Source organism: Ailuropoda melanoleuca, chromosome 2 (assembly GCF_002007445.2).
Source record: "Ailuropoda melanoleuca isolate Jingjing chromosome 2, ASM200744v2, whole genome shotgun sequence".
In the NCBI taxonomy this organism is placed as follows: Eukaryota; Metazoa; Chordata; class Mammalia; order Carnivora; family Ursidae; genus Ailuropoda; species Ailuropoda melanoleuca.
The window spans coordinates 164,119,134-164,133,787 of NC_048219.1; the positions used below are offsets into that span (position 1 = coordinate 164,119,134).

At 40.0% G+C, this 14,654-nt stretch overlaps 1 protein-coding gene across 4 annotated transcripts in view; it reads right to left on the minus strand.

Annotated features, from left to right (window-relative positions):
• Nucleotides 1-14,654, minus strand: part of SATB2 (SATB homeobox 2) — a 191,395-nt gene that overhangs the window by 102,030 nt on the left and 74,711 nt on the right. For all 4 annotated transcript variants that reach the window (XM_034654917.1, XM_034654915.1, XM_034654916.1 and 1 more), the window contains 2 exons: nucleotides 5,546-5,672; nucleotides 4,237-4,360 (listed from right to left, as the gene is read on the minus strand). In XM_034654917.1, the coding sequence (XP_034510808.1) occupies nucleotides 4,237-4,360; nucleotides 5,546-5,672 (251 nt within the window). The remainder of the gene's footprint in view (nucleotides 1-4,236; nucleotides 4,361-5,545; nucleotides 5,673-14,654) is intronic.

A 14,654-nucleotide genomic window follows, 5' to 3' on the forward strand; every position in this document is an offset into this window, starting at 1 on the left:
AAAATAAATACATAGACACACAAATACAACCTCTACTTTCCAAGCACCTGGCCAGACAGAGAATAGCAAAATCATGACTTCTCTCCCTTTAAATATATATGCCTCAGCCTGCAATTGTTGCCCTTTTATGGACTTTTCCACTTTTCTTTTCTTCTGCCTTCAAAGGCTCCTCTTTTGAACTGTAGAACACTGGGATGTTAGAGAAAATATACACTAGCCATTGAATCATCACTCCTTTATGCAATCACCACACTTGAATGAGGAAAAACCTAGTATGGTTTGGTTTGGAGGTAATAGGTAGAGTTACTTCAAAAACAGCCAGTTTTTTAACTCCTGAATGGAGTCTATCTCACAAAGTCCAATAAGCTACTTTCCCCTTTGAAGTAAGCAGTACTCTTCTTCCTAGGTTGAAAGCTATATTCCTCTCTCATCTTCCCCACTGCATCCCCAGCCCATGGCAAAGTGCCTGACTCCTAACTGGGACTCCAGTGATGTTGGTGGAATACATTGTTGAAGTACTGTTTCACCTTCGCAGAACAAAAACGCATTCTTCTTCGAATTATGTAGGTTGAACCTTAAAAAATGCATGCACCTGTTCTATGACAACCACAAACAAAATAGGTGAGCTTATCCCCACACTGAAATGCAATCTAGCTATGCAACTGAACCGAATAATATGGAATGTTTAAGGATAATAGCTGTAGGATTAATGCTGGGGCCCATATGACAAGCCCATGCTCACTGAGGACCACCCCAGTAAGATTTCCCATAGTCACACCGTATACCAGAAGCCTAAATCAAATCTCCCCCAAATTTAAGTAATAGAACTGAGCCCCATTTGACCGAAAATGTACTGGGCATCGACCACCAAATTACTGTATTCACTGTTTCTAGTTCAAAACATTTTAGGGCTGCAAAGAACACCATAAAAATAATAAAACTTTACAGTTTATAGCACTTTCTAAAACATTTTTATACTTAATTCATTAAACACATTACAGCGGTGGTTCTCAACTAAGAGTGATTTACTCCCCTCCTAGGACATTTGGCAATGTGTGGAGACATTCGGGTTGTCATAACTGGGGGGAGGGGGATGGTGGCATGCTACTGGCATCTAGTGGGTAGAGGCCAGGGATGCTGCTACATGTCCTGCAATACACAGACAGCCCGCTCCCCAAAGACTTATTTACCCAAAAAGATAAACAGGGTCAAGCTGAGAACTCCTGCATCAGAATAACAACTACTTGCAAGACATATATGGTGCTGAATGCCGAGAGAGTGAAGATGAACAAGACACCAGAAGCCCATCAAGTGAGGAGAACTGGCAGGGGGCACTGACAATAGGGTGTGACACGCACTACGACAGGGGCGTGTATGAGAGGCTACCAAGGGCAGAAGAAGCAACTGCTTCAACCAGGAGGTCAGGGTACTTCCCCAGCAGTGACTTTCCAGCTGGAATGTGCAAGATGACTTCATCAAGCAGCGGACAGCACTGCATGCTAGCCAGGAGAAATCGCATATGCAAAAGCAAGTGTCAAACCAAAGGACTCCAGAGTCACCAGCATTGTATGCAGGGCTACCAAAGCCAGAGACTAACATGGTGTGTCTCCCTGGAAGGCCAATCTCCCGGGGACAGAAGGAGAATTTAACAGGTAAAGTGATTTTTATGGCATTTTAAAAATATAAAGAACACAGGGATATGGAGTAGAATATAAATTTTCATGATTTTTTTAAAATAACACAAGAAGTTGTGTTGTTAGACTTGTAACGCTAAGGGTACTAGTTGGGTTGCTACCACCCTCAGGGATATTTTGGTGACATTTGAGCAATGGCAAATGTTCCAAGATAATTAACTCCATGTGTTTGGAGCACAAAGAGGATGAAGGTAAAAGGAGGAAGGTGGTGGCTCTGGTGAGAAATCAAGCTGGACGGTATCATCTTAACAATTCTTATAGGCTATGTTAGCAATCTGCACCTCCTTCAGGCTGAGCAGGAGCAGTCACTGGAGGCTTGGAGAGGAGGAAATGGCAAGATCTCAGTGTTGGGAAAGTAAGAGACAGGAGAAAGGTTAAGGTTATGAGGCAATTAAGTCTAAATAGGGCAATGGCACAAAGGAGGAAGATTTCAGACACGAAGGCAGTAGAATCCACAGGATCAAACTTGGGAGTGTTAGAGAAGAAACTTTTTTAGGTTGGGCAGCCAGAGGGGCAAGTAATCAGATAGAAAATGGGGGGAGAAAGAGGTTTTTATGGTCAGGGTAAGGTGATCCTATTCAAGCCTCAAGACAACCCTGCAAATTATATGAAATATGTATAGAGACAGCCATGCCCAGCTTCCAGAGGAACTCAATAAGCCTCCAGAAGTAGATGGGCTTGCCCAGCATCACACATCCAGCAAAAAAAAGGGAGATGGCAGCCAGCGCTCTCAGCTCCTGATCTGGGTTCTTTCCACTCATGCCGTCTCTCTAGTCACATTTTACAGTTATAACTAAACCTGATAATCACGATAGATCAGTTGTGACCAATTTCCATTGGCTGTAAGAGCCCTGGATACAATTCTGAACTGGTGATATTAAGTTAGGAGCTTCTCCACTTCCAAGCAGAGCCCATTTTGACTTCCATGTAAATCCAAGAGATAATTAATTGTGATTAACTGTGAAATTCAGGACAAATGATTGAATTTGAATTTTTCCCCCTAAACTGTTCTTTATCAATCCCTGTATATGATCAGAATAACTTAAAGTTTGTACTTTTATAACTTCATAAGCAATCGCATTGGAAGAAATCAAAATCCTCGGACAAGTGTTAGCACCTACATACTCACCTACACGTAGGTACTGAAATGGCCTGTGTGAAAGCTGTAAGCTCCAGCGCAGGTACACAACTGATGGTCAAGAGACACCCACTCCTTTCTATCTAGCTCGCTACTTCTCAGATGCATGCCTTCTTGAGTATTTGGAAGCAAAAATATTAATAGCATGCTTTATCTCAGAGGATTTAAAGTCCAAAACATGCTCCACAACACACATAAAAAATATTCAGTTCACACCAACAATATCATGTCTCAATATTAATAGCTATTACTATTAATGGAGCATCATTGTATGCCAGGCACCAGGCCAAGAATTTATGTGATTTATCTCACTTACTCCTCATTATATGACTTGGAACTATGACTATCCTGGTTTTACTGACAAAGAAATAGGCTCATAGAGGTGAGGTCATAGAGGCCTGTGAGCCAGGACATGAATTCAGATCGAACTGATTCCAGAAGGCATGCTCTTAACCACCAGGCTTCCTGCTTCCCCCAAAGACTCTATTATCGAAGAACACAGCTCAGGGCACATCAAGTTTCTATGGTTCTTGTCACCTTCCCTTGAACTTGACAGACATGTAATTAGTCCATTGTCTTAAATCAAGTGTAGCAACTCACACAGGAAATGGATTTCCATTCATAGCTTTAAACAATGTCAACCTGAGTTCATGTCATAGCAGTCCTAAGCCACTGACCCTAGCCACCAAAATATTACATCATTAGAAAAAGTGGGTCCCTCGCCCATGAACACAAATGGAAAAGGCAGCCCTTTCCTACTCTGTTCCTTCCTTTGATCCTGTCAACCTCTTATTTTTGTGGCTTGTTTTAGTTTCTCATCAGTTCATTAAAAATGGAGTATTGCTTTTTCTCAGGATGCATTTTCACATGGTAAATCCATGTGTAAAAGTGTATGATGTAAAGATCATCTCCCTTTGCTAGCCAAGGGAAAAGCTCAATAGATAAATAAAAAATAATTAAGATGGGTCTGACATGGTTGACTCCTTCCATTGACTAAGTAAAGGAATGGTCTGGAGCCTGAGACTTTGCAGGGGAGATCTGGATTAGGATCTCAACTTGCCACTTAGCCTATTGAGTAAGCTTAGAAAGGTAAAGTGCTTCTCTGAGTCTTGATTTCTTGATCTATAAAATGGAGACCCTGGTACCTACCTCCTGTGACAGACGTCACAAGCTAAAGATTGTAAATGTGAAATGTTTTATTACCTGCTCATTCCATCAAAGCTCTCAGTAAGTGATAACTTCTACTCTATAACATAAAGCACCACAGCCTCCCTATTTTTTCCACCTGAAGTGTAGTGTAACTATACTGAAAGAACACAGCTGTCTGAGCAGGACTGCCCCTCCCACTACATAGTCCACGAGTAGCTTTCCAGGTTCCCCAGAACCCCACCTGGATATACTGACCTGGGAGAGAGGGCATTCTTTGGCTAATGTGCTCTGGTTCATCTCTTTGAGCAGTTCCTTTAAGGCATTGCGGACTGTGGCATGGTTCCACTGCTCCGCAGGCAAGTCTTCCAACTTCGAACAACTGGGAAACAGAGCAAGAATGAACAACACGCAAAACTTAATGGAAGGCTCTGGCTGCAGAGGAAACAGAGTGGGACAGTTACTCCCGGGTCCCTCTGCCAGCAGGGGGAAAACCACTAAAGATCAGGGTCTAATGTGGGCCCTGAACGAGGGAAAGAGAGCAAAACTGCTTCTCCAGGGCTTGGACAGAGCCCAACTAGACTTCTTTAAGTTTGTTTTCATACTCGCTTAAGAAAAATAGTCACTTCAGATATGAAGAACTGCTAATATTTTAAAACATGGTTTTTCCAGTTTGTTAAAGAAAATGGCATGGCAATGTGATTATAAACAACCACAATACAAGTTTAATTATTGGACATCCATAAGGTTAAATGCAGACAAACGGGTCATCATATTCAAAGTGTGAAGGCCACTCTTCGCTTTCTTAGAACAATTCGGAGATATTGTTTTCCTAACCAAAAATCACTTTTAAGAGAGGACACTAAAGCCTTCCTAGACAAGGATGGGGATGTTGGGGCCCTACTAAAGTATACATTCTCCGAAATGAGCAAATTCAAAATCCTTACACTAAAGGACATCTCTTAAATCCTAGGACTTACAGGCACTTTACAATACAAGACCCTGCAGAGAACTAGATGCTTCAGAGGCATAACTTGTTCTGGATGCTGTACCTGAAAAAATTCATTTCCAGAACCTCTGGAGGCCACAGAGTGTGCTTCTTTAAGGCAGCCACCAGAAAGGGAAGAAAAAGATGCCCAGTGCCAGCACCTTCCTGGTAAGCCTGCTACACAGGGACAGAACTCAGCCCTCAAAATACAAAACTGAAAACAGCAGAAGTGTTTATTCTTCAAATAGTATGTGCGAAGCATTTAAACAGAGAACCCATTAAATTAGAGGCTGTGGAAAGTTCCCCTTTAAGGGCCACAGATTTTTAATGATTTATCAAGCCTCCCCTAGGTTACCACTTCACTGCTTCTGAAAACAAAACATAAAACAGTTGGAATGTGGACTATAAAGATGCCTGGTGAAGTGTCCCTCCTTCCCTCCTCTCTCTCCCCCTTTTTTTTTTTCCATTTCATCCAACGTCTAGAAATTAACAAAGACAGGACGTGCTAATGTCGGCAGCGACTCTGACGGATGGAGCAGCTCCACGAGCAAGGAAGGGCAGATGTTCAGAGACACCCACCTTTGTAACTGGATTTTCAACGTCACCACATGATAGACGTCCTGCAGCATGTCGGCCACTGTTGCGTCAGGTGCATCTGTCACATAGCTGAGGGGGAGCGGGTTCCACCTCCCCAGCTTGATTATTCCTGCAAAGAGAAGAACGACACAGTAAACACATTTCTGCTGTTTATTAAACCTTCTCATTGTTTGTTCAGTGTTCAGAAGGTCATTCAATAGTCAACATTCAAGGCCCACTCAGAGATATTTTACAACCCAGTGCAATAACCTATTTCTTTCTGGCTGACAGCTGAGTTAACTATGCAGGAAGATGGGAATGAAAGGATGAGGTTTAATCGCGGACAATCAGTTCTTTTATGTTTTCCTGTTTCTTAAATTACTTAGAAAACCATACGGATACTTCCTTCCCCCAAAGTCTTGTTCCACATTCTAACTTAAGACTGATGCTAAATATACCGGACTGCTGATTTCATGAAAGAAAGAAAGAAAGAAAAGAAAGAAAGAAAGAAAAGAAAGAAAAAAAGAAAGAAAGAAAGAAAGAAAGAAAGAAAGAAAGAAAGAAAGAAAAAGAAAAAAGAAAAAAAAAAGAAAGCCTTGAGTAAATATAAGATTTGGTTTTGAATTGTACAAGAAAATTCCTGTGTGTGGGCTCAGCACACACACAGTCACATCCTGACTGTGGTGTGATCCCCAGTGCAAACAGCACTTGGAGCTGATGAAGCAGTTCGAGTTCACTTCCAGATTCGTGTTTCACCAGGCAGAGGGGTTATTTTCCAATAGCACAATGACTGACCACAGGTCAGAAATAGCAGAGGTGCCTTCAACTTCCTTTTTTTTTTTTTTATTTTATTCCTCTGCTCTTTTTAGAGTGACAATGGTACCATTTCTCTGTAGGTTTCCTGCTGCATATGGTAAACATGCATGACAATGGCGAGAGAGTAAAAATCTTGGTCAAACTTGGGCTACATAGAGCAATGACTTTAGGAATACCCTGTGACAAGAAGATTCATGGGACAGGTTCAGCAACACGTGATGAAAATGCTAACTTATTCATAAGATGGACCCATCTTATCTGATGCATAAGGGTACGCATAACGTTGCTGAAGAAAAATGAAGAAAAACCCATTTGAAAACACAGTGTAACAAAAATTTTACTTGTATGTAATGAAAAATCCGACGGCCCCCAAGATGTCAAATTGTCACACATAAGAAACAGCTGTTTCAGTGAAAGAAAAGGAACAGAGTCTTTTTTTGACAATACAGGTGAGTCCAACTACACTGTTCTTTCAAAATATTTTTTATCATCAAAGAGACAGAACACCTGCATACTCAAATGAACTTTTAAAAGCTTCACAAAATAATGCTTTATAGCTATGGAGTAAAATTCCAATAATAGGAAATGAACTTTCTGGTCAGGGCACGTCCTGTCCAAGATGAAATAAATGAATGCGCAATGCTTGACATAATGCTTGAAAACAGGGAATAAACAGAACAAAAATATTAAAATGATGCACTGTTTCAGTATTAAGATTTAACAATCTGGTGCTGAATATGGTGCAGTATAAATAGTGCCTGGACTCAGATCCAATAAAGTAACACAGCTCTCATTCATAGTACCGTATGTCTCCAGTTCTGGCTCCTTAAGTCACATTTCACTTGCCAAGAAAAGCTGTTTTCTTGTGGGGATAGTTTTGCTAACATTCTCTCTCATGACAATGAAAAGTGCACAGCAACACCGCATAAAGTAGCCGTGAAATGAACATCCAGGGCCCACTGGACAGCCACCCGTGAGAGGCTGGGTCTGCTGCGTTGCTTCTTCCACTCCTTCTGACATTTGAAAATTACTAAAGATGATAACATAAAACGTGTCTCACGTACTTCGTTTTTTAAAAAATCACTACATAATTTTAAATCCCTTTAAAAAAATCATTAACACGATAGCCCGTAAGTTGAGTATAAATCGACCATATTTCAAAGACATGGTATATTTCATTTTAAGAGACTGGAAGGAGGGAAAAATGAAGTCAGCAATTGCACCCTATGCCAGACAAGTAGGAGAGCCCGACTGTGTGGGTCATTTCGGTGACCAAGAACACAAGATTAATATGAAGCCCACCACTTCTGCCAACTGCCCAGCACAAGGATAGAGGAGGCTCTTCCATGCTGCTGTGTGTGCATGCCACTGCTCATTCCTTTTTATCGCTGAGTAGTGTTCTGCTGTAGGAATAGACCACAAAGCAGTCAGACACAACAGAGTATCTCTGTATGATTAAATTTATATAAAATACAAGAACAGGCAAGACTACCGGACTAATCTATGGGGACTGAGGTCAGAAAATGGTTACCTCTGGACAGCAGGGGCAACTGACTAGGAAGAAATGCAAGGGGATTTTCTTGTTTTGGCTGCTGGTTGCATGGGCATAAAAACTGTCAAATTCATCAAATGCAACACCTAATATGCATACATTTTATTGTGCATAAATTGTACCTCAATATAAAAAAGGGTATTGGGAGAGGGATCTCTGCAGGAAACGACAGACAAATCAGTCTACTGGAAATAGTAATCTCCATTTAGGTGAATTCTCTCCCCACCTTGATGAGCTGGAAGAAGACTTGTCTGGGCTGGAATGGGACACACACAGGTGTCTTCACAACACTTAATACCTCCACAGAGAGCAGCTGCTACAGGTTGGTTTCTACATCTTGGGAGAGAGCTGTTGGCACATGCTATTTTCAAGCAATGGGAAGTGGCGTGTGCTTTCTCTTTTTCACACCATATTGAATAACCTGCATGGTCCTGGAAGTCACTTTCTTTGTTCTACTATCTACCAGGGCCTGCAGGTGCAAGATCAGCTAGGACAGCTAAGGCTGTTCTCCTCCAGCCAGGCAGGCACGTGGAGTAACTCTTTTTAAAAAGCCTTTCCTCCAAACAGGGTCTTTGTCTAATGGATGAACCCTCTTTGGAAATACATCCCTTAAATACAGTCTTCCTTCCCCAACACAAAATAGACAAAAATATTACTTGGGCTAGAAGTCAAATGTTAACTGAGGAAATCAAACTGGGAAGCACTATAACACAGTGCCTAAGAATGCAGGCTTCCAAGTGAAACTGCCTCTGTTCACACCCCGGCTCCTCCACCTACTGTGTAACCCCAGGAAGTTACTTCATTTCTCCATGTCTCAGTCCTCTCTCTATCAATGGAACAATAAAAAGTATTGACCTCATTGGAATATCATGCAGATGAAATGTAAAGCCCTTAGTATAGAGCCTGGATATAATTAATCTCAACAATTAGCTCTTTACACCACTTATTCAGACATTTTTAATGCTTCTTTGAAAAAAAGACATAGTCAACTTATGACTCGTTTGTTTGTTTTTTTTTAATGACTTCATTATCTTTCAATCTTTAATTGGGTCATATGCCTGTAAAAGGCCCTCATGATTTTATTTCAAAAAGGAGGACTGCACATCAGTTATGTTCCTCCTCCCTCTACTCCCACCTTCCCCACTGCCTCCTCCTCTCAGCTTTTCCCCCCTTGCCACTCGGTGCCTCCTTTCCTTTCACCTAGAAGTAGGTTCAGATCTCCCCTACTTTCAGAGTAACAAAAACATGACAACAGTCTCATGCCCTTCAGTCTCTCATTTTTTTGTACTACCAGATGTACTGGAAAAGCATGTCCAATTCTCCATCGGACTTTCACCACCTAGATATATCTATGTTCAACTCTTTCCAAGAGGAAATGGAGGTTCAGAAGGGTTGCATTACCTTGAGTGGTACCACCAAGGCAATAACTAAATCCAGATTCACTTCAAATAACACACTCTAGCTCTTCCTAGTATCCTGTAAGTCACAGTGGTTCAAGTGCAAAGCACAGAAGACTGGAAAAGAGCCTCGCTCCAACTCTGGAAGGCCCTGAATCCCCAACTCAGAAACACACAGGGTTAGAGGTCAGGGGTGAGGCCGAGAGTCAGAGTGCAGCCTCCTCTGCTTGTTCGCTGTGAGACTTTGGGGGAGTTGCGTCGTCTCTCCATGTCTCTGTTTCCATTATCTGTAAAATGGGGATAAAAACAATGCCTATCCTTGAGGGGTGTCATGAGGCTTTAAATGAGAATGAGAATCTAGCGCTGGGATTGACCCACAATGAATGCTCAGTGAACATTAAGGGGGAAGTAGATACCTGGGAGTTTTTGAGTGTAGACGTAACAGCACCAAAGCAAAGTGATAGGAAGATTAATCTATAGGAAATGCAGGTGAATTAAAAGAAGGCAACATTCTAAGGGGGGAAAAAGAGCTGAGAAATCCAGACAGGTGTGTCTAAATATAACCATTAACAGCCTCTTCCTCGCTCGCTCTGTGGAGGGATACAGACCCCACCCAGTGTTACAGTGCAGCAAAGGCTTACAAAGAAAGAGCAGGCCTTGGGCCTGCTGAGGATATCTGACTCGCAGTGCCGGAGAAACCTCAATAAAAACAGCCTAACTGAAAGTATACGGATAGAATTTTCAACCCTCACACTCTATGAGTAGGCTTTACAATCCCTATCTGAAAAGTGAAAAGCTAATGATTACATTAGATGGTACTACACGCTCGCACACACACAGCCAGGCACACAGTGAATGCTCAATAAATGACAACTCCCATTTCTTCCCTGAATACACTTCACACTCTCACCATGAAGTACCGACTCCCAACATTCACGTCTAGAAATAGTACACATTCTTCAAATTCTCCCCGAAAATAATTCCAACCCTGATCAACACAGCCTTTTCTCTACGTAGCATCGCAGTAAATATTCTTGGTCAGTCTATCTTATAAAGAACTTACTTTATCACAATACTCTTTTATGTTACTTTACAGTTCGTGAAGTGTTTTTGGTTGTTTTTTTTTTTTTTTTCCCCAAAGCATTAGTTCATCCTCATGAGGACAGCAAGGGGTCAGTATTATACCTGGAAGTGAGCTGAAGAGTGCCTTTTCAAGCACATCTGTTGATGACAGCCAGGCAAGTTTTCTAGCTACTGGACCAAAAACCTTCCTTCTCAGCTCTGCTCATGTGCCAATGCTCAACGACACGATGGGCCTCTGGAGAGCCTGGTCACAGCTTCTCCACAGTCACGTAACAGACCGGGTCTTGATATTTAAACAGCAGAATGTAGGAGACCAATGAGCAAACAGGCAACAGGCTCAAAAGACTGAAAAGCCAGCTACACTTGAGACTTCTCTACAAAAAATGATCTCCCACAACAGTGCCATTTCAGACATAAACATTTCCCAAATCGTCTTTCCTATTTCCAAGGAATTTATCATCTGCAAACATTTACAAAATGCCTGGTGCTGAGGACTATTACAGATGCAGTTTCAAGGTCTCTGAGTCACAAATTATGGGACCTTATTTGCGGTTTTAAATTCATAAAAATGTTAACATGATTGAATCGAGCGCAATATAAATAAAATTGTTTCTATCCAGACAAATATTTTCCCTAAAATACAAAGGACCTATATGTACTCTTTGTGTAATGCCTTTAGACCAAATAACGAAATGCAATTGTAGGTAAATTTCTCATTACTGACGTAAAATTAGGTTGGGAATGGAGGCAATTTTTGTCTAAAATTAAAAAGATGCAGTAATGGAAACCAGTCTTTTACTCTCTCAATGCAGCATTCTGCCAGAGTCAGAGAGTTGACATATCACAAAAAGAAATCTCCAGAAAGTGGTTTGTGTTCATGTTTGTTATTTCTATCAGTTTGTGAACTATCTCAAGGAAATCAAATATTCTTCTCAGTAGATACGTAATTTGTATCATTAGTATTATTTACCTCTAACTATACGAAAAGAGAGAGGTGATAACACACAATGTAGTTCATCAATATTTGATTCAAGTTTTTAGAAAGTCAATCACCTCTGGGGATAAAAAAAAATGTGGTAATACAATATAATCAATAAAATAGAAAGACTGAATTAAGCACTAATCATCCATTCATTCAACAATTTTTTCTTTTGTTTCTCTGGCACAATTCACTAAGATGCAAAGATAACCCTTATACACACTATCCCTGTAATTATGGCGCTCACAAATGATAAGCTTATTACTACTATATATATATTTTTATATATATACATATATATATATGAAACCATTCTTAAAAGAAACCAAAATGACAGCATTTACCCCCTGTGCCTCAAAAATGAGAAACATTTACTTCATGAAGCCCTGCAACAGACTGCCTGGGGAGTACATGAGAAAAATTCTCACGGTTTGCAGTGGCATATAGATATATGCTGATAAAATAGGTATATATTGGGTGTACTGTAGAATAAAGCCCACAAAACAATCTGCGACACAGATATAGGAAGCTAGCAAGATATCAGCAGCATTCTTATAATACAGCTCAATAAACAATTTTCTTTTATTCCAGGTGCATTTTAACATTAATTTTCAAAGCAAAGTGAAAACCCAGCCTGGGGGGAAAAATGAGACAAAGGCTTGGGTTTATATTCCTCATAACTCCCTGCAAAAGATCTTAGCAAAGGAGTATCAATAAAAACCCCGACCTCAGAACGAAGCCTTGGGGCTTCTGGTTCACAGTATTATGTCCGCAATACACCAACTGCTGACGGGGCCCCTTGTCGAAACGGGAGAACTCATGACGTTGATTGCATCAGTTTATCCTCCTCAGTGGCCGTGTCCCTATGGGATACCATATAATTTTCTGTTGTTCAGCTATGCTTTGTTAAAGAAATTAAAAACTGTCTGTCCCATATAATAAGAACATAGAATTATTTATCCATAAATCAGTTCACATGAACTCACTACCCAGCAGTACATAATAGCTCAGCTTGGGTTTCTAACCTGGGCCTGACTGTGGTATATCATCAAATCGTAGTAGCATAAAGGCATAAATTGTAGTTATTATTGTTAAACCTGTGGTGGGAGTAACTTCTTGATGAGGAAAGAGAAAAGAGGCAAAACAGAGATGGGTTCTGATGGTTTCTGAAGTATCCACATCTTCTTTAATGCATTGCTTACCCATACCCCAAAAAACCTTAGTGGGACTCTTTTACTGCTTCTGCTGTGATTTTAAAGACTATATTTCAAATGTTTTGCATTGGGGTAAAAGTAAATAGAAAATGAAATAGTATTCTTCTGGCATTTTACATTATTCAGGTGCCATTATAACTTACGTGAATTAATGAAACCTCAAAACACACTTGTCTGGGAACCTACAATACACTTAATCCTGTGTTTATAACAATACAAAAGAAATCAACAGACAAAAATAAATAATTCAAAGATTCAGAATAGATGTTGAAGTCATACAGTAATATAAATTCATCTAAAAATCAACAGACACACCCACACACCCCCCACACCGAATGCTCACCTGCAACAATTCAGGTATTTTTGACAAACACAAACAAGGTGTTTTTTTTATTCTTTAAGAACATTAACTTTAATTCTTAAATAATATCAGTACCTTTCAGGAGATAGTATTATCAGAAACATCATTAACATTAAAAAACTGAAATATGGGGTGCCTGCCTGGCTCAGTCAGTACAGCATGTGCCTCTTGATCTCAGGGCCGTGAGTTTGAGCCCCATGTTCGGGGTAGAGTTTACTTTAAAAAAAACTAAAATGTAAATTTCAGAGCACTTTCAGAATAAACTACAGTGAGACACAGCTATCTACCAGTCTTTTCTGGAGCTGATCACCCCTTGTGCTACAGAAACATTCTACTTAAAAAATATATACAGTACCATTTGGTGCCTTGTAATTCTATACATGGCTTTTACATTTTGCAGCATAAAGATTTTGTCTCATGTAATAGACGCTGCTTCACATTTGGGAAACGTTATGTTATAACCCTGGCTTTTATTAGATTATTTAATATAAGCACTAAGTAACTAGACTAAATTAATAAAGACCCTATTAAAAAAACAGAGAGAGAACAAAATTATTCCACAAATTAAATAAAACTTTCTGAAGTTGGTATTTTAAAAACCTTTATTTAATTTTCAAAATTCCAATTCTTCTGAAAAACAGCCAAAATATTGGTCAGGATATGAAAAAAATATGGTTGGCATTTAGTTATTTTTTTCATAAGAGTGCCATTCAAAACTATGACATGGAGAAAGAAGACAAATGAGAAAGAGAAGTGTTATGGGAAATTATTTGGGATCAGTTCTAAGCTTCTGACACTGGTTAAAAATTATTTCATCTGGTATATATTTTCTTATTATTGTTCTCAGTTTAATCACTATCTAAAAGAGTTTCAAATTAAAGGATTAATTTTGGCAGGTAACACAAACAAACTTCTCCTTTTTTTTTTCCTCCTTTCTATTCAGAAATACATTTGCATAAAGAGATTTCCCTCTACCATTTGCCCCCTAAAATATCTTCAATAATCAAAGACACAAGGGAAAAAGTATACTCGTTTAAACATACTTTGCTACGTTGTAGCAGATGCTATTCATAACTTATGTTTAGCCAGTGTTTCTGCATTCTCTGGGGTAAGAAGTATCCACTGAAGATCTAAAAATACAGTTGCTGCACATATTTCCCATCCTAATTAATTACATGTATTCTTTTCAGATTGGAGCTCCAATGTTACAGTAAGTTTTCCTGATGACCTAGCTTTCCAGGTGCATACTCCATCACTGGGCTCAAGACCCTTGGAAGCCCTATCAACTGCATGCTCCCAATTAAATATTCCAGAATTGTCCCTCAGGCATATTCTGTTTCCTATAATTTAAGGCTACATAATATCTGATCTTAAGAGCAATATTATGATGGCATGTTGATTATCAAAGAAAATGTTGGCATATAATATGCAGGCAAAAAGTATACTCATTTATGTTCTACATTTTTATTCATGTGCCAACTAATCTGATTTCACAGTAATTTGTTAAGAAACTACAAGACATGGGGGGCGCCTGGGTAGCGCAGTCGTTAAGCGCCTGCCTTCCGCTCAGGGCGTGATCCCGGTGTTCCGGGATCGAGTCCCACATCGGGCTCCTCCACTGGGAGCCTGCTTCTTCCTCTCCCACTCCCCTGCTGTGTTCCCTCTCTCGCTGGCTGTCACATAAATAAATAAAAAAAAAATCTTAAAAAA